The 25,305-nt window shown below is 39.0% G+C and overlaps 1 protein-coding gene across 6 annotated transcripts in view; it reads left to right on the top strand.

The window, feature by feature from the left end:
* The window catches only part of ORC5 (origin recognition complex subunit 5), a 98,266-nt gene extending 73,272 nt beyond the window's left edge, over nt 1-24,994 (top strand). Inside the window, exons 13-14 of one of the 6 annotated variants that reach the window (XM_032873316.1) lie at nt 4,426-4,538; nt 24,735-24,994. In XM_032873316.1, coding sequence (XP_032729207.1) covers nt 4,426-4,538; nt 24,735-24,843 — 222 coding nt within the window. In that variant the 3' untranslated portion in view covers nt 24,844-24,994. Of the gene's footprint in view, nt 1-1,306; nt 1,352-4,425; nt 4,539-14,727; nt 15,533-24,734 lie in introns of those variants that run through there. The other 5 variants (XM_032873317.1, XM_032873320.1, XM_032873319.1 and 2 more) reach the window with 5 other exon arrangements.
* Nucleotides 24,995-25,305: the final 311 nt, after the last annotated feature.

The raw sequence follows: 25,305 nt of genomic DNA, 5'->3' as shown, positions 1-25,305 counted from the left end.
CTAAGAAGCCAGGCAGATACTAAACAGATGTGCTTCTAGGGGTGAGGTCAGTGAGTCCAGTTAAAGTTTAAAAATGATGGTGGTATAAAGAGCACTTAATTCTGTGCAGCATATTGAGAGGAGTTTCAGTTACTCATTTCACTTCATTATCTGATGCTCCATTCTTGTAGTGGATATGATATTCCATCATAGAAGATGGAATAAAGTTTGAGTCTTTTCTTACGACCGCTCTTTAACAAAGCTCTCTAAGATGTAAATAGAAATTTGTTGAGAAACAATAAAATCGCCTTCTAACGATTTTTATCCCCATAGAAAATCTATGTCTGATGACTAAGTTTCTAGATAGGTAGCAGTGTTACTAGTTCGTTAATTTTGGTCATTTTTTAAACTTTTCCTATCACTTAAAATAATTTATATAATTATTTGAATAAAGGAGTTGATTTCCCTTTAGATACAGTTTATGTTTATGGACTTCAATCAAACACACTAATATCACATCTAGAACTTAATGTTATCTCCAAGTCCTAAAAACTTGTTTCAATTTACAAGTTTAAAAACAAGTTTAAAATTTTCATGTTACAGTTTGGAAGATTAAAAGTGAGAGACAGCTCAGTGAACCTAGGGGGCAGCAGTGGTAATGTCTGGTGGTGTAGTCTGCAGAGTCAGGACTCTCTAGAGCTGTTGTTTGGGTGGGCCCTTTAGGAACTGGCCATTAGCTTTTAGGTTTTTCGTAGGTTTTTGGTTTTGTAGATTTTCCTAGAGGTGGTCAGTATCTCAGGAATATGATGGGAATTAATTATACTGGTCAAATCTCAGGAGACAAATGTGTAAGCCAGAATGCCAGTTCTTTGATAAATATTGTTAAGGAAACTAGATATTGAAAAAATTATTAAACAGGATATTTAAATTTACTGATCAGCTTAATAAACTCAGAATTAAAATACTGATTTCTTAATAGGTATGATTTAATGAGCAATTCCTCTGTGCCAGGCATTGCAATAGTACCTTGACTTCCTGCTCATTTTTGGTTATCTCATAAATACTTAGAACATACTGCATGGTTGGGTTATTATTATTCTTCTGATTTTTAGTTTTGAAAATTGAGGCTCAGTTTGTTGAAGTGATTAATCAGAACTGTAGTAAGTGGAAGAAGATAGGTCTTCCTAACTTTGAATGTTCCTTATTTCTTGTCTGAAATGAGAAGATTAAGCATGGAATCAGAGTGGGTTCAGTAGTGGGTGTGGGAAGGAGATTATTGGATGATCTTAATACTTTGAATGACAGCTAAACAACTCCACCTCCACAGTGAGCACCTACTCAGATTTCTGAGCTAATGTGCAAGGAGCCCTTCAGTCCTGTTGCTTGAGGTACACCGCCAAGTCTGTGCTCTTGGACGTTACCTTTTTTACAGATCATCCCCATTCGTTCAACACATACTGTTTTTCAGGCAAGTGTCTAATATGCCTCTTTAGATGTTAGCTCTCTTAGCTGTGATCACAGTCTTGTTAGGATTTTCAAAAGTTTTGAGTTGTAGTTAGGAAAGTTAAATCCTAGCCAACTGAGTTTCTGGCACTGTCCCATCATTATCACTTCAGGCAAGTCAGTGAGCATCTTGATTTCCACATTGGTTAAATTAATTATCTGTATCTAGCAATTTTCTAATAGAGGGGCTGGCAGACTTTTTCAGTAAAGAGCCCCATTGTGATATTTTAGGTTTTACAGGCAAGAGGCAAAATGGAAGGTATATAGGTACTTTCGTAAGTAAAAGAGAAGACTCTTATCTCCAACCTTTTTGCCTGATGTGAGGTCATCACATTCTGTGGCCATGTTTTGTGCTCTGTTGCCATCAGCTGGAGACATTTTGGGGACAAAGAAGGAAGGGGCCTGGCAGGGTGACTACCGTGGTCAGTTTCACTCTTTGTCACAGTGACATTCAGGTTTCTGTGCATTCTTCTTTCCTCCTGGACAACTCGGCTGTCCCGACAAATTTCAAAGGATTGCCAGTATACAGATCACACCTTGTGACTTCTAGCAACTCCCTCCCCACCGCCCCTCCCCCCCAGAAATCTCCAAATTTAAATCTCCAAATTTAAAAATTCCATGAGTTGGAAATTAAAGAATTCTAAAATAGCTTAGGGGCCAAAGAAGAAATCAAAACAGAAGTTAGAACTGGACTAAGTAACTACTTCCGAGATGGAAGAGCAAATGATAGAATGGAAAGGTACTATAATTCAGTTCAGTAAAAGGCAAAAAAGAAGGGCACCTGGGTGGCTCAGTTGGTTGAGCCTCTGGCTTTGGATCGTGGCTCAGGTGATGATTTTGGGGTCCTGGGATTGAGCCCAGCTTCAGGCTCTGAGCTCAGCCGGGAGTCCGCTTGGAGATTCTCTCTCTCTGCCCCTCCCTCCATTCATGTGCACACGCATTCACTGTCTCTCTTTCTCTTTCTGTCTCAAATAAATCTTTTTCAAAAAGGTAAGAAAGACACATAAAGAAAAACAGAGAGGTTGACATGATGGTAGAAATAGAATTTTAGAATATCATTGTAATAAAAACAAGTAGAGCATATAGTCTAACTTAAAAGGTAAAGATTGTCAGACTGGCATGTATACATGTTGTTTACATGAGAACTGTCTAAAGCTAAGAAAATATAAATTTGAAAATAAGATGTTGAAAAGGGAAAAAGATTATCACTTAAGAGATTGTTGATACAGCTATATTAATATTAGAAAAAATACGCTGTAAGGCAAAGGCGTTACTGAAGAAAGCAATCATTAGATAGTAATGACAAGGTTTAATTTATCATCAAAACACAGTGGTTTTTAAGTGCATGCGCTTAATAACAGGTTCAAAAATATAAAGCAAAACCTAACAACTACAAAAAGAAAAGGACAGACTCATAATGGGAGAATTTTAATGCCTTTTGTCAATTTTGATAGATGAAAGATAAAAACTGGAGATTGTAAGATTTCAACCCTACAAATAAGCTTGTTCTAATAGACCTGTAAAACAGTGTATAACAGCTACAGAATGCTTAACTCTTTTCAACACACACATCTATAAAAAACGTTTCAAGGCATAACCTAATTTGTGATATTGAGTTAGAAATTAAAGTCTTAGCTTTTTGAATGCAGAGCTTCATATTTTGATGTATTAACACAAAATGTTTTTCTAATTAGCAAAAATGCTTCGTATTTGCTAAATATAGAATTTTCTGTATATAAAATACTGTGAAATCTACCATCTGTTCGTTTTTTAATTTGTTAATAAAGTAATGACAGCCGACTGAACACTGCATAACACTTTTAATGGGAGACAGAATGGAGTCTGTGTAGTGTATTAGGATGAGCAGGGACTCTAGATTTGAAATCTTGCTAAGCCACCTACCAGCTCTAGGATCTGGAGAAAGTTATTTAACACCTTTAAGGGTCATCTATAAAGTGAGTGTAATAATGTCCACCTCCTAAGGTTTTGAGGAATAAATGAGATACTCTATCGAGTACTTGGTACCAAGCAAATCATTTACTGCTATTATTGTTTTTAATCACTTACCTAATGTTTATTGAGCATCTGTAAAGTATTTGTCTCAAATTAAGTATTTTTAATTCTTAAGACTTTGATTAGGTATTACAGATTTAAAAACTCTTATCCCAAATACTGCCACAAAGCAAGTTTCCTTATCTTTTCTTGTTGCCATTGCTGACCTCTTCTCCTGTTATCTAGCAGATGAGACTAAGAAATTCGGGGCGGGGGGGTGAGGGGTGGGGCAAGATAATGGGAAAAGAGAATGGGCTGCTCAAAGAATTCCAGGTCTTGAATCAACTTTCTTTCTTGGATATTAGCATATATAATATTTTTGTTGGGCTTATGAATGTGAAGTTATCTTGTATTTTGATTTGACCTATTAAAATACACTTTTAGTTTTGCCAGTATTAATCCTTTTGTTGTTTTCCTGACTACCCAATTGGTGAACAAGACTAAGCCCAGATCTGAAAGGTGTATTTATCTCTTATCTAACCAATTACCCAACTCTGAAAAAGGCCCATATCCACATTTTAACTGCTCAATTCTCAAGAGAGTACAGATTTGATATTCTGAGGTGTCAAGATAGAGACCCATAAAATTCTGAGTACAGAAGGAATGTGCTTTATTTGTAGTTTTTAAAAATTAGCAATCGTGTGAGTCATTAATGAAGCAGCAAAGCTGTCTCTAGTGGAATCCTTAAAGACTGATTGATATGTTAACCAGAACTTTAAGCATATGGTACAAATTTATGTATGCCAATTTCAAAGTTATATTCTTTGTAGTTATTCTTGTGAATTCAGTTATGTATCTCTATCAAAGGAACTACATATAAAAATGTTTTAGAAATGAGGGTATCATGTAATCTCATCAAAACAGCTCATAAAAATGTTTTCTTATTGTTAGATTACCTCTCTAGTGACCCTTCAGCTATTAACCCTGGTTGGCCATGATGATCAGCTTGATGGACCAAAGTACAAATGCACAGTATCTCTAGATTTCATCAGAGCCATTGCTAGGTAAGCAGAGAATAATCATTAATATAAAATGTCTTGAATTATGTAAATGATACACTAAATATAAAAATTAATGTTCTTCCTAATGTAATGTCATTAGTCAGTTAAGTAAGAGAAGATCATTTAAATGCCAAGAATGAATAAGTTTCACTGTAGTATGAACCCTCTCATCAATTTACAAATGACATAAAACAGGGAGAAGTAGCTAATACGTTAGATGGCAAAAACAAAGATTCTAAAAGACCTTAAAAGACTGGGATAATGGTCCCATAGAAGCAAGGTAGGATTTAATGGACAGTTGACTACAAAAAACTCAAATGTCCTAAAACAAGGTGGGAGAGACCTGGCTTAAGTCCTAAGATTTTAATGCTCCTGGTGTCTCATTCAGGGGATATAATAGGTCTGCTCTGTGTTCCCACAGGCAGAACAAATCTGGTGTGCGCTTCTGTGCTTGGCATTTTAAAAGGGGCATTGACAGATGGGCACATGCCAAGAAGGGGCAAGAGGAGAATGGTAGAATGAAGAATCCTGTCACCTCCCTGACTGAGGGACAGGGTATGAGAGTTAAGTCCTAGGGAGGATACAGTAACCGTCTCAAGTATTTCAGGGGCTTTCATGTACAAAGTGGATGAGATTACTTCTGAGTAATTCTAGAACATAGAAGTTCTAGGGAAAAAATTATGTCTGTCAAAATGAGAGCTATCTAAAATGTAATGAGTTTCCTCACAGAGAGGTCTACTTACTGTTATGAAAAATGTTCCAGCCATTTATATGAATAAATGACCTCATCTCATGGTTGCAGCTGGATAGCAGTCTGTTAGACCATGTAGTAGAAGAGCAATGTGCGTGTAGAATGGTGGGTGGAACAAGACAGTCCGTAAGACGGTGCTTTCCCAACCCTTTTAAATAATGAAGACTCAATTTTCATATTCTTCAAAATTAATATTGAAAATATTTACATGTGTTTCAAAATTATAAGCATGAAACATTATTTATTCAGGCTAAAAATAGTGCTTGACATGTTATAGATTTGCAGATCTCTTCAAATGAAGTTGATAGCTTCCTAACATTCTAAAGTCCACAGGTTGGTGTCCTCTGCCCTGATGTCTCCTTTGCAGAGGAAAAGGTTCTGTGATACTCTGATGGAGGTATTTGAGATATTTTGATGCCATGTAGACTCTAAAACTTGAAATGAGTGTTTTAAAATGTGTTGTCGTGGCAAAATTGGGCAAACTTTTACCCAGAAGAAGTTGAACAGAAACTTGGGGTGTATTCAGTGTGACCGTAAGGCAGTACCTTTGTTTTTCTAAACAATGATTTTAAAAACTCTGTATGCACAAGCTTCTGTCGAAGACATAACTTTTGAATGAAGCGTATTTATTTCAGGGATTTTGTCTGAATGTTGGATTGTGCCCCAACATAAACATGTACAAGACAGAGACTTATGAATCCCCAGTATGAGGAATATACAGTGAACCAAACAGGAGCTTGATTCGTAGCATCAGTGATACTAAACACACCCAGAGAAGTGTGCTTCCATTGACCACCTAAGAAGGGAGCAGGACTTACAGACCTGGGATTCTGTCATAGAACCTGGGATCTCTGTAACTTATTTTCTCTTCCTTGCCTTCCTTGGGCAGTGTCCAAAGAATAACCACCTCCCTCCTCCCACATCTTCCCTCTTCCACTTCCTCATCCCCATGATATTTTGTGTTCTTTTTCTGCTCATAAAACCTTCCGTTCTTTCTTTCTCTCCCTCCCATATCCTGCTGTCTTCTAATATTCTTCCTCGTTGCCTTAATGAAAGCCTGATTCTTACGTGGGGATACTCCTTCCCCTGGAGTTACCTCTAATGGTAGCTACTTATTTTCTCATGCACTAAGCTCTCATGGTTGGGTGCTCTTTAAATGCCACCCTTCTTTCTTGTCACCACTTCCAGATTGCCACTGCCCCAAGTTATTGTAGAAATGTGGACTTCTTTGGGCCTTGTGCAGTCTGGCTCTGTTTCTGCATTTTCCTTATACTTGATTATCTTCTACCAGCCTCCCACCCATCCCACCTCATGTATTGAAGAATAGAGCACATGGTTCACAGCGTTCTTTTTAACCTAGATTCTTAACTCTCTTCCAGTTTACTCTGTTCAGCATTCACCTGTTTTATAGAACGAAATTGTAACCATCAGTTGAGAACTCCTTCAGTTACCTACATTGGTGTTCATCTTCTCTCTTTCCTTTTTCAGTAGGTGGGGGGGTCTGTCTTCCACCTGTGATCTGAATTTTATCTCCTCCGTCTTCCCCAGAAGGTTTTTGAAATGTTCTCAGGCTGTTTGTCTTCTCAGTGGCATCTAACACTGATGATCACTCTCCTTAAAATGCTTTTCTTAAAGCCCATGATTCTAGTCTTGTGATTTTCCCCTTTATTCTTTAGCTATTTTTTCTAAGGTTGTTTGGCCAGTTTTTCCTTTCCACCTGACCTTTAAATGTAGCTGGTCCTTGAGACCTGGCTCTTTTCTCTGTTCCTATTGTACTTCTCCCCTAGGCAGTTTTAGCTATACCCATGACTTAAACAACCATCTCCATATTAATAACTCCTGTTTTTAAAGGCCAGACCTTTAATTCTAATATTCTTGACCTTTATTGGATGTTTTTCAGCTAAATCAATACATTTCCAAAACTGAACTCTGGAATTCTAACCTCAACTTCTGCCTGCTAACAAAAAAATAATGATTCAGCTTTCCTCTCCCGTTGCCTATTTCAGTGGTTAACACTGCAGTCTGCCACGTCGTACAGGCCTCAGACCTGGGAGTCATTCTTCACATTCTCTCTCCCACACTTGCAGTGTCCAAGCATTAGTCCTGTTGACTCCAAAGTCCCTCCTGTAAATCTCAAATTCATTCACTTTTTACTTTTACTTTGTACTGTTACCTCTCTAGACCAGGCCACCACCATCTCTTCTCTAGTAGCCTCCTGACTTGTCTTCTGTCCGCTCTTACCCTTTGTAACTTGTCCACACTACAGCCAGAATGATCTTAGGCAAATTTAATGGCACCCTCCTACTTAAAAGTCTGCAATATATCTTTCTGAGTTAGTGTTTCTGTTTTTTGGGGTACATACAGAATAGTAGAATTACTGGATCATACGGTATTTCTATTTTTAATTTTTTGAGGCACCCCTGTACTGTTTTCCATAGGGGCTGTACCAACTTATATTCCCACCAGCAGTACACGATGGTTCTCTTTTCTCCCCATCCTCATCAACACTTGTTATTTCTTGTATTTTTGATACTAGCCATTCTGACTGGTGTGAGGAGATAATCTCATTGTGGTTTTGATGTGCATTTCTCTGATGATTCAGTGATGATGACTGAGCATCTTTTCTTTGCAGAAGTGTCTCTTCATGTCCTCTGTTAATTATTAAATTTCTTTTAATCCTCTTTTTTAATTGGATTGGATTTTTTTTGTGTGTGTAATGTTGAGTGGTGTAGGCTCTTTATATATTTGGATATTAACTCCTTATGAAAAAAAGCCCTCACTAATTTGAAAAGATATATGCACCTCTATGTTTATTGCAGCATTATTTTCAATAGCCAAGATATGGAAGGAACCCACATGTCTTTCGGTAGATGAATGGATAAAGATGCGGTACATATATGCAGTGGACTATTACTCAGTCATATAAAAGGGATGAGATCTTGCTATTTGCAACAAGGTGAGAGGATCTAGAAGATACCATGCTAAGGGAAGTAAGTCAGGCTGAGAAAGACAAATCCCATATGATTTCACTTATATGTAGAATCTAAAAAACAAACTCTTTAAATGCAGACAACAAATTCATGGTTGCCAGAGGAGAAATAGGTGGGGAGATAGGTGAAATAGATAAAGGGGATTAAAAGGCACAAACTTCCAGTTACAAAATAAATAATTCATGGAGATGAAAAATACAGAATAAGAAATGTAGTCAGTAAGATTGGGGTAATGTTGTTTGGTGACAGATGGTGACTACACTTATTGTGTGAGCCCTGACTAATATATAGAATTGTGGAATCAATATGTTGATGTTTTGCTCCTTATAATAATATAACATTATACGTCCATTATACACCCCCCCTCCAAAAAAAGTCTTCAGTAGTTTCCTATGACTCTTGGGATTAAAAAAAACAAAAATCTTTAATGTAGCTTACAAGGCCCCAATGTTCTGGCCCCTGCCATATCATTATGTTGCCCAGCCACATCTGGTACACACACTGCTTCCCTAGGTATTTGCATTTTAACTTGCTGGCTGTTTTTATTTCTTCATATTCACCATTCTTCTTCCCATCTTTGTAAATGCAGCATTTTCCATCACCTCCTCTCCTTTATCTAGCTAACCACCGCATAACCTATACATTTCAATTTAAATGAAAAAGAAGCATTCCTAAACATACCATGACCACCATCATCCCCCCACTCTAATCACAGTATACAAGTATACAGGTCTCATTGTTTTCCTCTGATACTTATCATAGTTTTAATTACTTAATAATTAGAGTTCATCTTTCTGCAGTGAAGTCTGTGAAGCTCAAAACAGAGACTGTATTTGTGCCAGTTACTGCCTTAACTAAACTTAATGCTTTAAACTTAGTATATGCTAAATATATAAATAGTTCATGTTTTCCTATAGCGATTAGCAGTAAAACTTCAGATGATGGGGAACCATTGTGAGCTTGTCTTTCGGGGCAGCAACAAGAAGGGAGCTAAGGAGACAGAGTTTCATTCCAAATAAAGGTGTGGTGGAGATAAGAGATTGCAAGGATACTTAGCAAAGAAGAGGTAGGTATGTCTAGTTCCAGACTCCTGTGGTAGAGAATGAATGATCAGATCACAGGACACAGCCTAAATGTCCAAAACAGGGGAATGGATCAATAATTTATTGTACATTCTAATTAAAAAAAAGCTACACAGTTATTAAAAATCATACTTTGGAAGGATAAAAAGAGAAAAATACTTGTGATACAGGCTTAAGTGGGTTAAGCAGTTATATATGGAGGTACATACACAAGAAAAGTAGGAAAACCTCAGGGAGGGGAGTGATGGTCAAAACTGGCAAACTGATGCCCAGAAATCTGAGTCCACCTGATTTAATGATGAAACGGTCATTTGTAGGGGCACCTGGGTGACTCAGTCAGTTAAGGATTTGCCCTGGGCTCAGGTCATGATCTCAGGATTCTGGGATTGAGCCCCACATTGGGATCTGTGCTCAGCGGGGAGCCTGCTTCCCGCCCCTCCTCTGCCTGCCTCTCTGCCTACTTGTGATCTCTGTCTGTCAAATAAATAAATAAAATCTTAAAACAAAACAAAATGAAAAACAATCATTTGTAACTTTATCAGGAATACTTACAGGAATATAGTGGTTTAGAAGTCAGATTATAGCATATTTAAATAGTATTTATAAGAAAATTGATGCAGCAGATAGAATGTTTCTAATTCATTTGTTCACTTAATATTTGTTGTGTTGCCCATTATGATCACTGTGCTAGGCTTTGGGAATATAGCAACAAGTAGAACAGATTTATATCCTATTCTCATGAGCCTGTATTCTAGGATTCTTTTTGCTGTGAAAAGGAAGAGAGGATTGTTACCTACTAAAGGGGTCGTGGAGCTATGGCAGGGTTATTATTATTTAAAAGTTTGATCATATTAAATGCTGATGGGAAAGGGTTGATAGAGGAGAATTAATGATACAGAGGACAGAGATATTAAAGTCTGAAATGATATATCAACATGGGATTTTAGAAACATGAGTTGAAAGAAATACCCCTGGATGAAAGAGGGGGCTCTTTTTGCATTATAACATGAGGAAAAAGTAGATTCAGATGGAGCTGAGTTTGGAAGTTTGGTGGCAATAAGTCAAGGGAATTCTGATGTCTTCTATTTTGCCTCTAAATGGCGAGACAAAGGGGCACCTGGGTGGCTCAGTCAGTTAAGCATTTGCCTTCGCCTCAGGTCATGATCCCCGGGTTCTGGGATCAAGCCCCACATTGGGGTCCTTGTTTGGTGGGAAGCCTGCTTCTCCCTCTCCCTCTGCCTGCCACTCCCCCTTCTTGTGATCTCTCTCTTTCTGTGTCAAATAAATAAATAACATATTTTAAAAAAATAAACGGAGAGGCAAAACAGAATAAGGACAGAAGCAATAGCAGTTCAAGAGGAATATGGGTATTTGAAATCTGCTGTGGGGAATAGAAGAAGGTGCCATCAGGAGAAGGAACTTGCTGGGAGTACTGAGGGCCCATTTAAAATTCCTGACCTTGAATTTACAGTGACACCGAACTGTGGAACTTAAGATATTCTATAATAGCATTCCATGTGGTAAGTACTGGGACAGCAAAGGGATATTGTTGAAATCACTTAGGACTGAGGTTTTGCCAGGTAAATTTGGTGGATGCTAGCAAGTGAGTGCTTGAAGTGATGGACCATGGAGTCTAAGTTAGGAAAGAAAGGAAGGAAATAAAGCCAGCAGAGGGCCAGTAGTTCAGTGCCTAGCACATAATACTCAATAAGTATTTGTAGGTCACAAGTAAGTGAAGTGAGGGAGCTTGTGAACTGGTTATGTCAAGGTGTTTCAGGTAGCTTAGAGAAAGAGCTTGGGGATCAGAGGACAGCATGCCTGAATTTATGTTTTTAGAGGTAGATTACTTCTGAATATGATCATGAAATAAAAAAGGCCATTGGAGTTAGGAAAGACACACATGCAATGAGGTCACTATGCAGAGCTTAGGATGGAGAGGAACACCAAACTGGGTTGCGGCATGAGTCAGTGACTAAGACATAGTGTCAGTGGGACACAAGGTGGTGAGTGGAATGAACCCCAAGTGTCAGAGGAGCAGAGCTTTTTGCACTAGGACACCAACCCTACCCAAAGGACTGCCTGGAATTTAATCATTAGAAAGAGCTGGAGAGGAGACAAGGTCCTTCAGGGGTAGCCAGATTACAGTTAAGCCCAGAAGAGAAAAAAACATTCATGGAAGAGGTAAAGGACATAGAGAAATTTACTGACCAAGGAACAGGGGAAAGGTTTGGACAGAGAAGCAGTGGGAGGCTTTAAAGGAAGCACAAAATATGGAGGTAGAATATGGGAGAAGAAAAATGATGAGAAACTTATTAAATAATTGTCCTTGGGCTGTTCTTAATGTGAATGGTACTTTAACATTTCTTTCTTACACAGTCATTGCCAACATAAGAAGATTGCTTAAAGTTGTCTGGTTGCAAGTTGTCAGTGGAACCAAACTAAAAAATAACTCTGCCCACAAAAGTAAAAGGAAATAAAGTAGTATCCTGTGAGAAAAAAAGTATTTCAGTGTAGTGAAAGAATTGATAAAGTGTAATCAAAGGATAAAAGCAAAATTAAATCTTAAATCTTTAGGCATTTCATTTAACTAACTTGTTTTAAAGTATTCTGAATTCTGATTTAAGAATTAATTACTCCGGGGCGCCTGGGTGGCTCAGTGGATTAAAGCTTCTGCCTTCGGCTTGGATCATGATCTCAGGGTCCTGGGATCGAGCCCCACATCAGGCTCTCTGCTCAGCAGGGAGCCTACTTCCCCCTCTCTCTGCCTGCCTCTCTGCCTACTTGTGATCTCTCTCTCTGTCAAATAAATAAATAAAATCTTTAAAAAAAAAAAGAATTAATTACTCCTAGGCAAATTGTCACTGATACTGTGTTTATCCTATTTTTTCTATATGCTTAGTTTAGAAAATGATTCATTTTAGTTCTAAGAATCTCCTATATTATATAAAAACTATCCAAAACTTTAGCATCATATTTATATAAATTTAATATGCATCTGAAGCCATGAAAAGCCAGAGAAAAGTACATACAAAGCACATAATTCTCTCTGTAGAAATTTAAAGTGTTGTTTACAGTAAGTTGTTTTTCTCTGCGTCCTATAAAGCACAAAGTTATCTTTGGAATATGTGACATAATTTTTGATGTTTTCCTTATGGTTATTCTTTCAAATTCTTCCTTGTTTTAGAATAATATATGTGGGGACCAGTTGGCAAGTCACCTGTTTACATTGGGGGATGGAGGGATGATAAAGACATTCATACATCTTGGGCAGTAAATGTTTCTTAAAGGAATGATCTTATATATTCAATTCCTGAATAATTGACTGTCTTGAAAAAAATCCAAAAATCTTAATGGTATCATTTAGTTTGCTTGAGTACTTTCTAATGGCAAAACAGAGAAAGGGAACATAGTGAAACGTTTATAGATTCTTTAAGTGTCTTATAAAAGACACTTAAAGAACGTAGTGTTTTTCCATCAGTCCATTTGTTCTACCAAAGAAAACTTTATTGCAGAAACTACTAAAGTTACCCAACTAGACTGAGTAGAATAGAGGAGCCCCACCACTAACAAATCACAGTATGTCATTTGTTCGTGTTTTCTTCTGGTCCTAGTACGTGATCCCGACGCTTTTCCTGTGCTGTCACTACTGAGTTGTAATTCTGTTCTCCTTTTCCCTCCTTAGTATTGTAGGTGTGTTTTTGTATTGGTCATTTTGTATGACTGTCTCCCATTCTATCAAATAATAGCTTCTAATCTTATAGTTTTGGAATGTAAATGTTTTCATCTTAGCTGCTTCTAAATTTTTTTCTCCACACAATGTCAAAAAACCCCAAAGCCCAAAATAATAAAATTTAACATGAAGTCCACCTTATCTTGTTGCTTTAGGTTTATAACCTTAAGACCCAAAGTTATGGTGGGTATATATCCCTAGAGAAACACACACATTCCCCTTCCCTTTCTGCCTGTGGTTAGAAATAGCTTCTTACATCCATTTCCTTCTAAGATCCTCTAAAAAAAGATCTTTTGGACCATTATGATTTATGTTTTTTGGTAATTTTGTCCAACTGGAAGTTTGTACTTCTTATGATTTTATTTAAAAAAAAATGCCTTGTGGTACCTTGTTGCCAGTATTTTTGGGAGGTCCTAGAATTGAATGGAAGAAAAACATTAAAATAGATGATGAGGTAATAACCACATATTTTATGTCTTTATGCTTGAGAATTTTAATACTTGTTTTCAGTTATTTTATTACTCTTAATGACAACAGGATTGTCTTGGAAGTGTTTTTATACCACTTGGAAAGGTTTAGTATTCTTCAGAGGCAGTAAGGTATGAAACAGTAAGGTATTCTTTGGTCCTACATTAGGCACCACAATAGCCGGAGCATCTCACTGGAGCTATTTTTAAATGTGTTTTCATAAGCAGTATCCATAGTTCCCTCTTCCACATTTTAAACAATATTTGATATGTCAGTCATTTGCTTAGAAACTTTTTTAGAACGTGTATTACAAAATGATAGACAAAAACATTAATTGATGATGGTTTAATAAATAAGAGTGTGCAATTAGTGAATCTTTAAAAGACTGTTCTCCAGTGGATGATTATTTTTGCAGAATTGAATACTTTAAGGCTTTAATTTTATACTTATCGCTAGATCATTATAACTAATTATTTTGACCATTTATTCAAATAATAAACCTCCAAGTCTGAATATTTATAGTGAAGAATGAGTTTGGAGAAAGAAGAATAATTATATGTCTCTGTCTCTCTGCTATTTTATTCTGCCTGCCATCAGAGTACAAAAATATACATCCACATCGTCTGTTTGTTGTATCGTATTCTTGGATCATACAGATTTAGTTACAATACACATACAGGTCACCCAGTGTTAGAAGACTGAAAAGAATGAAAGCTACGAACAAGGACGGATGAGCTATGCATTATGTAATGATAAAACAGGTGTTTGGGAAGATAAACAGTGTTCAGAAGCAGAGAAGATTTAAATACTTCTGCATCTCTAATTACTTTACTCTGGTTATTAGACAAAAAAACAAATAGCTTTCAAATGAAATCTAAACTTTCTTTAGTATAATTGAAATACAGAATGTTGAATAGTTCTAACTTTGTTTCCTTTTTTTCAGAAAAGCAAACTTTATGCATGGGAGGAAAAAAAAACTTTTTAAAGAAACTTTGTTCCAAGTGACATTTTATAAAATTAATTCCATTCCTATTATGATGCTTTTGATAGCACTGTAGAATTGGTTAGCATTGGTTGTGGATAATTTTGCATGTGCTTCCCAGAACCACACATACAAAGCTGAGCAGTCTAGGGGTGAGGATGCTAACATATTATCTATTTTTGTTTATAGGACGGTGAACTTTGACATAATAAAATACTTGTATGATTTCTTGTGAAAACAAGCTTCAAAGCCATATGGACACTGTGACAATGACTAAGCCAAGCTGTGTTCATCCAACTACTTAGCTGGCCAGGGAGAGGAGTTCTTTGGCTCTATTGGATTTGTCCAGACAGGTGCTGGCCCAGCATGGAATCTGATGAAAATACTCTGATTGGTCTGGGTGGATGTGAGCAGAAGACTATTTACCAGGGACCCTGGAGTATTTGGAAGCAACGTGTTAATTATAAACAGCAGGGTTTGAGCACAATCTGTTCTACTCTTAATGATGTTATCTTAACACTGAAATTGCCTGAAACCCATTTACTTAGGACTACATTTTGCTCTGTGAACTATCCCCTGCGCTTTGAACGTGCCAGCAGCCCTTGTATATAAGCCCAGTCTTTTCACTTCCTCTCCACAGGAGCCTCTGCAGTTGCTTGCCAAAGCAGATTTTCCTAAGGCCACCGTTTTAAAAGATCATAGTTGCAAAATATAATAAATAGAAGTTGATTTTTTTTTTTAAATCCAAGCTTGTGTATGCTTATTCCTCACCCTGATTTTCTCACAACCACAAGGTAGTTTGATCAGATAAGGCCAGCTTTCCATCTCTAAGCCTGCTTTGTATCTGCGGTATGCTCGCGTGTGTGGTTTTTCTGGTCACTCTGGCGATTAACCACCCAGCCTAGCTTTTTAATCTGCCTGATAGTTTTCTTTTCCTTTTTTAATCATTGGCCTTTAAGAGTTCCACAATAAAATGTTTTCCTGTTATATCGGTTATGAACCTTGGGTCTGGTTTTCTTTTCATATTTTTGAAGAAGAGTTCCATTAGCAGTTGAATACTAAAAAATTGTTCTAAGCAGATTTAAAGTGCTTAATTACAGAGCCTAGTTTACATGTCAGGGGCATTCTATTCTTTCATTCCTTTTTTGAAGAAAAATTCTCCCAAAATACGCTGCCAGGTAGGAAGCCTTTTCGTGTAGTTATTGCCACATTCTGGATCAAGGAAGACAAGCAGCTGTGAGCTTGCATTTGTTTAGAGGTAATGAGTCGGGGAGCAGGAAGGGACTTCCTGTTTGCCTCCCAAAGGATGGCATCCACCCTCGCCCTACATCTCTTGCCCCACAGAAAGCGGTGAAATTTTGTGTTCCAGAAGATGTTTGGAGAAACCAGAACCAGGGGAAAGCCATGTGCATTGTGATTTCAGGCTTAGGTTTCCTGCCTATAGAAATCCAGGTATCATTAAAGTAGAAAGCAGTGTGGGTCACTGATTCAGTGAGGAGCAGTGCCACTTGGGGGAGTTTTCAGCCTCTCATTGTTGGCTATGAAGTGGCAGATCTGCTGTGCAGCCTTCTTGGATAAGCTGGGACCAATCTGCATTTTGAGGGAAGAACTCTGGAATGTCAGAAGGAGAAGAGATCGTCAAATGGGGCACGGGGTGAAGGACGGAAAGGAGACAAAGTACAGTGTACTTTGTAATGGAAGTAATTCTCCATGCCTGCTGACCACCTGTCCCCTGCCCAGTACCTTGCCTGTCCCGTCCTGCCACACCAGGTGCCACCAGGCCCATGTGTGGCTTCCCTGCAGGAGACCTTGTAACCAGATTTTCCCTGCTCCTGACTGGGCCATAAGAACTTCTCTGTTTGTAATTCCCTTTCTAATGGCTTGCTAAATGACTCACTAACTAATTTGATTAATTTATTTAAATGAAGGCTAACAGAGCTTAATATGGGTATTAGCATTTTAACAAGGGTCATCTGCAAATGAATTCTGTAATGGGAAGATACGAATCTGCAATTACAAGAAGGAATCTAATGGTGAGAATTACGCTGGCTGATGGGCCAGATATTTCCATTAAGAAAGGAGATGCCTTGGGAATGGAACTTGGTGCAGCCACTATGGAAAGCCGTATGGAGTTTCCTCAAAAAATTAAAAATAGAGCCACCATATGATCCAGCAATTCTACTTCTGACGATTTATCTGAAGAAAGTGAAAAACTAATTTGAAAAGGTAGATGTACCAGTGTGCTCACTGCATTATTTCCAGTAGCCAGGATATGGAAGCAACCCAAGTGTCCATCGATGGATGAACGGATAAAGATGTGGTACATATATGCGGTGGAGTACTACTTAGTCATAAAAAAGGATGAAATCTTGCTATTTGCAGCTGTGTGGATGGGCCTTGAGGATGTTACACGAAGTGAAATTAGAGCAAGACAAAATACTCTGGTTTCAGTTATATGTGAAATAGAAATGACAAAATGAAACCAAACTCCTAGATACAGAGAGCAGACTGATGGCTGCCACCAGGGAAGGTCATTCATGGTGGTGCGTAGGGGGTGAAATGGGTAAAGAGAGTCAAGAGGTACAAACTTCCAGTTATAAAACAAATAAGCCATGGAAGTAGTATTATGCAGTATGGTAACCACAGTCAATAATACTGTGTTGCATATTGAAAAGTTTCTAAGAGAGTAAATCTTTAAAGTTCTCATCATAGGAAAAGAATGTAACTTTTCAACCCTAATTGTAATATATAGTTTGTAAATATATAGTTTATAAACATCTTAAGGGTACCTGGGTGCCTTAGATCATGATTTTAGCTCACGTCATGATCTCAGGGTCCTTGGGATTTAGCCTTTCCTTGGCCTTCCCACTCAGTGGGGAGTCAGCTTGAAATTCTTTTCCTCCCCCTCTGCCACTCCTCCATCCTTCCCCCAGCTTGTGTGTTTGTTCTCTCTCTCTCTCTCTCTCTCAAAATACATAAAATCTTTAAACATCTTAATTTCTAACACCAGATATGATAAAATATATGAAATATGTTGAAATTAATCAGGAAATCATTTTCGTTTGTTATGTAATTAACATTCTGGTGCATCATTTGTAAAAAGAGAGGAGGCACTCAAATTATGCTCCACAAGTATTCTACCTAGATCTAAAAAATGATTTAGGTGGTAGAAGAAGAAAGATTGCATGCTGTGGGGTTTTAGATTTTTTTCATATATGGTTGACCATTTGAAAAATATTTTCTTTCAATTACTGTGACTCAGGTGTGTACCTAGTTAGGTGGAGATCATATGCCCTCTTGTCTCTTACTTTCAAGTTAGTTTCAATTTTGCAGTCAGTCTTCATTGCTGAAGCAATTCCTTTTCAATAATTCTAGAAGGGATTCTGATCCAACAAGCCTATGCTCATTAAGCCCTAAAGTCAGAAAGGGGTCAGGGTTCTAGCTAAGAGTTAAGAGTTGGGGCTCTGGAGTCAGACTATCTTGGATCAAATATCAGCTATATCTCTACAAGCTGTGTGACCTTAGGCAAGTTGAATCTGTCTGTGCATCTTTTCACACCTGTACAGTGAAGAGTAGAACTTACCTCCTGGAGTAGTTTAGAAGGTTAAATAAGTTGATATATGGGAAGCAGTATAATTCTCAGCCAGGGGGCAGTTTTTCCCACCAGGGGATATTTAGCAATTTCTGGAAACATTTTGGTCCCAGCTGTGGGATGTGTGGAGGGATGGGGTACTGCTAAACATCTTATGTGCCTGCCCCACAACAGAATTATCTTGTTCAAAATGTCGGTAGTGCTGAGGCTGAGAAACCTGATCCAAGGTTCTCGGGTTCTTACCTGGCATGGTAAGTGCTCAGTAAATGTTGGCTGTTACTAACATGAAATATTTATGGCCTAGAAAGCAGGTAAGTGAGGGAATGTAGCAACGTTCCAACTAGAAAGGAAAGAGGTACTCTTACCTAACCACACCTAAGGAAGGGATCTCTTGTTTCAGATTTTGGAATTATGCAAATGGACACAGGACCTTGGATTTTTATTTTGAAATTGAAGGATTATCTACTGGGTTCTTTTTCATGCACGGCTTTCAGTATTGTTTTTCAAGATTTTGTCCAATAGTGAAAAGCATGTGCTGAGAGTGACCAAATCAGAGAACAAGTGACACACACTGTTTTCCCTCAAGGTGGGATGGTTGAGCAATGGGTGGTTTACCTCCAACGGATTTAGTTAACCCACGACTGTTTAATGTAATTAAGGTGTCTGGAGCATGGAAAATGGGCATCAGAAGCAGCCTCTTTAGTCCCTTCAAGGTGTGCACCGCTGCTCATACTATGCAGAGAAAAGTAATGCACCAAGTCCAGGGATAGTGCATCCCTTGTCACACAAAGTCCTAAGTCTCTAAATAGTATCTGGAGGGCAGCAGCTGCCCCTGTGTGTGCAATTAGGGCTGTAATAGTGTCCTCCAGTGCTACCTCAAGACTCACACTATTTGTGTATCATAATTGTTCGCATTTTATGCCTTTTGCCATGAGCAAAGACTTGGAAGTAATTAGACCAGAGGTTGATATTATTCAGCTTCATCCCCTACATTTTGAAAGCTTCATCTGCTACAAAGTGGGACTGTCTATCATATGTAAATAGTTTAGATAATTTTGCATGTAATTTCAGTCTGCTGACACATTTTGCTTTCAAAAATGCTTAGTAGAGCTCAAAAAAATTCTTTCCTATCAAGATACCAACATTTCACTCAAATTTGCTATTAAGTGCCCTGAATACACAGTTAGTGTTCATTTTCCAGCAGTGGCACATTCATGAAGCACAGTATGAGAAGCAGAAATTTGGTAGAGCAGAGAAAATTATAATCAATTCATTCATTTAACTGCATGTTGATGCACAGTAATGATGGGAATTTTAGAAGGCATTCAACTGTTTGAGTAAATAGTGGTAGCTTTGGCATGAGGAAAGAGTCTGGATTTTAGAGACAGTGAAGATCTGCTGGGGTTTTGGATGAACCACAAACCTTTTCATTGGTCTTTGAAGGAGTTGAGAGTCTAATTTAATGGCATTTTCCATACAAATATTGAATATTCATCCAAAAAATACTAAGTACCAGCTGTGTGCCCGGCATTGTGTTGATGGGGAAGGAGAGACAGCAGTGGTCACAGGAGTCCATGTCTGGCCTGGACAACCAGTGCTCTGAGCATAGGTAGAGTTATTCCATGAGACAGGAAATCTTGGCGGAAGGACTAGATCTGTGGGATGAGGAAGATAATGAGTTCAATTTGAACATGTTGCCATTGAGGTGCTTAATCAGGTGGAAGTGTAAAGTAGGTAGTTGCGTCTACGTTTGAGATCTGAGTTACAGTCAAGTATAAATGTAAAGGTCATCAAAATAGAAGGGGCTCTTTAGTGAGTTAGAGGTCTTAGTTCTTAAAGTCATGTCCTTGACATGGTGAGGAAGAAACCGTCTGGAAGTGAATTGAAGAAAATACATAGAAAGTGGCTATAGCTATTGCCATTCAGCCCACCACAGAACTACAGGTTAAATTTATTGTTTTTTTCAAGTAACAATTCTTCACTGTTCATATAAACCCCATTCTCTCCAGTATGTGAAGTGGCAGCGAAAGAGAAATGGGCTAAGTCCCATTTAGTATCTGGTCCCAAAATGAAAAATCAGACCCACTTTGAGTCTGTCTTCTGTGGAGAACTTAGTTCCAAACATTTCGTCACTTTGGGCTGACTCTCACAATAAGAGAGGTGTTGCTGTGGCTCAGGTGTGCCCTGGAATTTCTGAGCCCTCTTTAGGTTCACTTCTTCTGAGACCGAAGTTTTCGCCATCCATGGGACTCATCCAGCTAGAAATGAAGAAGGCCTCAGAGGAACTGAGATGTACCAACCCCATACACACTCAGGAGGAAGGAAGCTGAAATAGAAACCTCTGCTACTACATCAGTCTTTTTTTAATTGAACAACGTTGACTAACTGAAGCCTCGTCGTCGAGTGGGTGGAAAGACATGAGAAAGAGCCACGTGTCTTGGATAAAATAGGCAGCTGCTATGAATGCCTTTGAATGTAAAAGCATTAAGCTGAAGTGACCTACAGAGAAAGGAATTAAGTAGATCTAAGAAATTACATTTTTTATTATTTTTTATTTTTTTATTTTTAAAGATTTTTTATTTGTTTGTCAGAGAGAGAAAGGGAGAGAGAGGGAGCACAGGCAGACAGAATGGCAGGCAGAGGCAGAGGGAGAAGTAGGCTCCCTGACGAGCAAGGAGCCCGATGTGGGACTCGATTCCAGGACGCTGGAATCATGACCTGAGCCGAAGGCAGCTGCTTAACCAACTGAGCCACCCAGACGTCCCAGAAATTACATTTTTTAATTGTGATATCATAACTAAAAGTTATATGGGAGAAATGAAACATGTACCAGTAAAAAAAAAATTTTCTTAGACTACTAGAATAGGAAGGCCATGAGAGAAACCCCCAGCTGAGGTAGGAATGAAACTTTGGAACTCTTGAACGGAAGAGGATACTGTCCACAGGTCCCTGCAGCATGGGCTGGTTGCCTGAATTTCTTTTATGATCTAGGTTAGACTGGAAAGAAATTAAGAAGGAGAGAATGTGAAAAGACCTCCACCCTCAAAGAGAAAACGCTTTCGAACGTGTCTTTCATAATGCTGCTATATAGAGAGACTATGTCTCTATTATAAAAGGAACACAAGTTTACTGCAAAAATTGGAGGCAGTCATGAAGAAGTAAAAATCAGCAGTTAGCATTCAGAGATTGTCTGTGTAAGTCACTGTTGTGTATATTTACTTCTGGTTGCTATGTTCTCGTAATTTAAAGAAAACCCATAATTGTGTCTTTTATACTGGGAAACAAAGGTCAGGTCACGAGGAGACTAGTGGTGCTCACAGAGACCTGTAAAGTATGCTTGGTAGGACTTGAGATCAGAGCTTCACCAAAACTGTTTAGAGTGACAATAGTTGGGTTTTTTTTTTTTTTAAGATTTTATTTATTTGTCAGGGAGAGAGAGAGAGTGAGCACAGGCAGACAGTGGCAGAGGGAGAAGCAGGCTCCCTGCTGAGCAAGGACTCCGATTTGGGACTCCATCCCAGGATGCTGGGATCATGACCTGAGCCGAAGGCAGCTGCTTAACCAACTGAGCCACCCAGGCATCCTGAGAGTGACAACAGTTTTTCAAAAAATAATTTATAGGGGCACCTGGATGGCTCAGTGGGTTAAAGCTTTTGCCTTCAGCTTGGCTCATGATCTCAGGGCCCTGGGATCCAGCCCCGCATCGGGCTCTCTGCTCAGTCAGGAGCCTGCTTCCCCCTCCCCCTCTGCCTGCCTCTCTGACTACTTGTGATCTTTCTCTCTCTGTCAAATAAATATATAAATCTTAAAAAAAAAATTATATACAAGTAGTTGAAATGTGAAACCACATCAATATCATGAAAGGTTAGTATCTCAAAAGATACAGCATCAAAAACCAATTCTCAAACATGTTTGGCCAATATGTCTCTTTCAACAGAATTGCTTCTTTAAAAATGCTTATCCTGATACTAAAAGGGGAGAGAGAACAAAAGAAACACTACAGTAGAGAAAGAGAGAGAAGAGAAATTGAAGTGAAGGATGGAAGGAGGAGGGCAGTGAAACAGACGCTCACTTGTACAAGTGTGAACCACAAATGACACGAAATGGGACGTTCCTGCTAATCTACTGCCGGAAAACAAACCACTCCAAATTTCACAGCCTCAAAACGACAATCATTCCTTTTCCTGCAGTTTGGGCAGGGCGTGGCTTCTGGGGCAGTTTGAAAGGAGTCGAGGTGGCACGGAGGCCGGCTCCTGTTGTCTGGAGACAGACGCTGGCTGACAGCTCTCGTCCCTCTGTGTATCCTCTCATTTCCTAGCATCGTCACTTTGGCCGCCTTGTGATCAAGGCGTGCTTATATTTAAAGGGAAGGGAATTCGCCCCACCTCTCCTACCTAATAGGAAGGGTAGCAAAGAATTTGCAAACATGCTTTAAATCACTACACAAAACATAACAGACTGAAAATAACATTATGGAACACAGATAGAGTATACTTTATGTCCTCTCAAAATCTGAATCTGTGCGGCAGGGACTGCTGGTTGCCCTCCCATTCCTGCCAGGTGTCTCCCCTCCCTTCCACAGCACAGGAGCCCTGGCTGCAAGGAGGCCAGTGTAGTTGGAGCACAGGGAGCAAAGGCACCTATGGTAGGAGGTGGGAGCAGAGAGGTGATGGCCTCGTCCCGTGTGGCCTGGCAGGGCACTGAAGGACCCGGTTATTGTTCTGTCTGACATGGGAGAGTCTTGATCAGGGAGTCACATGATCTGGCTTAGGTTTCTGAAAAGGATCACTGAATGCTACACTGTTAATAGGCCATAGAAGCAGGAGAAGCAGGATAGCAGGCTATCAAAATAATCCAAGTGAGAGATAATCGTGGCTCAGGTAAGAGTGTTAACAGCAGAGGTGGTGAGAAGTTGTCAGATGCAGGATAGAATACGAAAGAAATATATGCAAGACTTGCTAAGTAATTGGAGATCAGTAGTGAAAGAGTCAAGGATGACTCCAGGGTTTTTGACACGAATGTGTGGAAGTGTGGAAGGGAGAAAAGATGAGGGGTTCAAGTGTGGATGTGATCAGTTGGAAATTTCTACTAGGAATCTAAGAGGAGATGTCATGGAGGCAGTTAGGTAGATATGTCTGGAGTTCAGGATAGAAACCCAGGCTGGAAATGTGAACATGGGGGTTGTCAGTGTCCAAGTGAAAGCACATAGGGGAAATGTGTATATAAAGGAAATACGGTCACCTCTTCTGGGTTAGAAAACTTCTGGTTCACTGGCTGAGCTCCTTTGCGGCAGCATTCAAACCCCCTGGGAAGGTAACCCGACTCCCTAGCGGAGTTGCTGCTAAACTGTAAGGAACCTTTGGTCAGTCTTCCCTATGTCTTCCCGTAGGATGCATGATACAATTACAGCTTCCTTTGTTTAAATACTGAAATTTCACATGCGAACTTTTAATCAAAAATTTCAAATGGTCATTGCAATATTAAAAAGAAAATGACAGGAAAGTCACAAGTGGGTCGTAGGTTTAAGTATAACAACATATACTGTGCCCAGCCTGGACAAAATGGCCTCTAAATACTGAGTTCGTAGATTAAATATGCTAATTAAATCTCAAATGCCCATTGTTTTAAAGTTGTTCCTATAACTACACATTTACTTCCTCTCCATATCAGAAATAAGATCATATGAAGAATTTCTGCATTATATCTAAAGTTCCTTGTAAATGAATCTAAGTATGGAATATTTGGTTATTAGTACCTATTTTTTTTCCTGGAAATACCCATCCATCTTTTGCTATATGTATTTTTTTATTCTAATCATGATAAATCCACCACTGACTCCCACTTGAAAGGGGACGTGCTTGGAGTTGTGGCTCAAGATGTTGGGTTGGTTTATGGTGCCTGGGTGGCTCAGTTAAGTGTCTGCATTTGGCTCAGGTCATGATCCCAGGGTCCTGGCATTGAGCCCCGCATCGAGCTCCTTGCTCAGCGGGAAGCCTGCTTCTCCCTCTCCCTCTGTAGCTTCCCCCTGCTTATGCTCTCTCGTGCTCTCTGTGTTTCTCTCTCTCAAATAAATAAATCTTAAAAAAAAAAAAAAAAAGATGCTGGGTTGGTTTATCTTGGTTTTCCGTAATTGCAATTGTGACCAGTGGTGCTCATTAGTAAGACAGTTATAGGAGGCAGAATAGAGTGGAACTGTCAGGCCCATATAATATTTGAAACTATAAATATGGTTCCATCATCTCACACAATAATTCAGAGCCACCTACCTGAGTAAGGAAGATGAAGATGAAAGTACCAGGGTTATTAGACACATACTGACCTTTGAGATAGAGATTGATTTTTCTTTTCCTCTTTTGCTTTTCACTGTTAAAACCGTGTGATTATAAGAATACCAACTGGGGGCGCCTGGGTGTCTCAGTGGGTTAAAGCCTCTGCCTTCGGCTCGGGTCGTGGTCCCGGAGTCCTGGGATCGAGCCCCGCGTCGGGCTCTCTGCTCAGCAGGGAGCCTGCTTTCTCCTCTCTCTCTCTCTCTCTGCCTGCCTCTCTGCCTGCTTGTGGTCTCTGTCTGTCAAATAAATAAATAAAAATCTTTAAAAAAAAAAAGAATACCAACTGGACATTTGTATGGCTGGACCTATAATAGACAATTCACAATCATCATCTCTAATGCTGATATGGTTTGGATGAAAAAGATGAATTCACTGAGGAGCTGACCCTAGAATGCCTCTTGGAGAAGAAAATACATTATGAGCAGCTAGGAGCCCAGTACGGGAAAGAAGCAGCAGAAAGGGCAGAGGATGAGACCCTGGGAAGAAGTTCATGGAAAGAAGTAAGGCAACAGAAACATGGCTAAACCCTTCTGCATTTAAAAAAAAAAAAAATTTATTTTTGCTCTCAAGGATCAGGGCAAGATGATACACAAAAGGAGTCTTTAATCTGGGCCACTGTACAGGTGATATAGCCAAAGAGAAATTTTAAGTTATTGCTTTACAATTCAAGCTGTGACCATTTTGTGCAACCCTTAAACTTCTGTTAACAGTCTGTTGCATGCAACAGCCATGTTTTGGAGATCATCAAAAAGAAGCTGTTTGCTACTAATGGGTTGACACTAGAGTAAACTTCTTTTAAAGGACACCAGGTGGAAATCACAAAGATAGCTGACATTAAAAATTGGT

This window comes from Lontra canadensis, unplaced genomic scaffold (assembly GCF_010015895.1).
Source record: "Lontra canadensis isolate GAN:19392208 unplaced genomic scaffold, GSC_riverotter_1.0 scaffold48, whole genome shotgun sequence".
Lineage (NCBI taxonomy): Eukaryota > Metazoa > Chordata > Mammalia > Carnivora > Mustelidae > Lontra > Lontra canadensis.
Note: the sequence above shows the minus strand (reverse complement) of the source record. Positions and strands in the feature narration are given on the sequence as shown.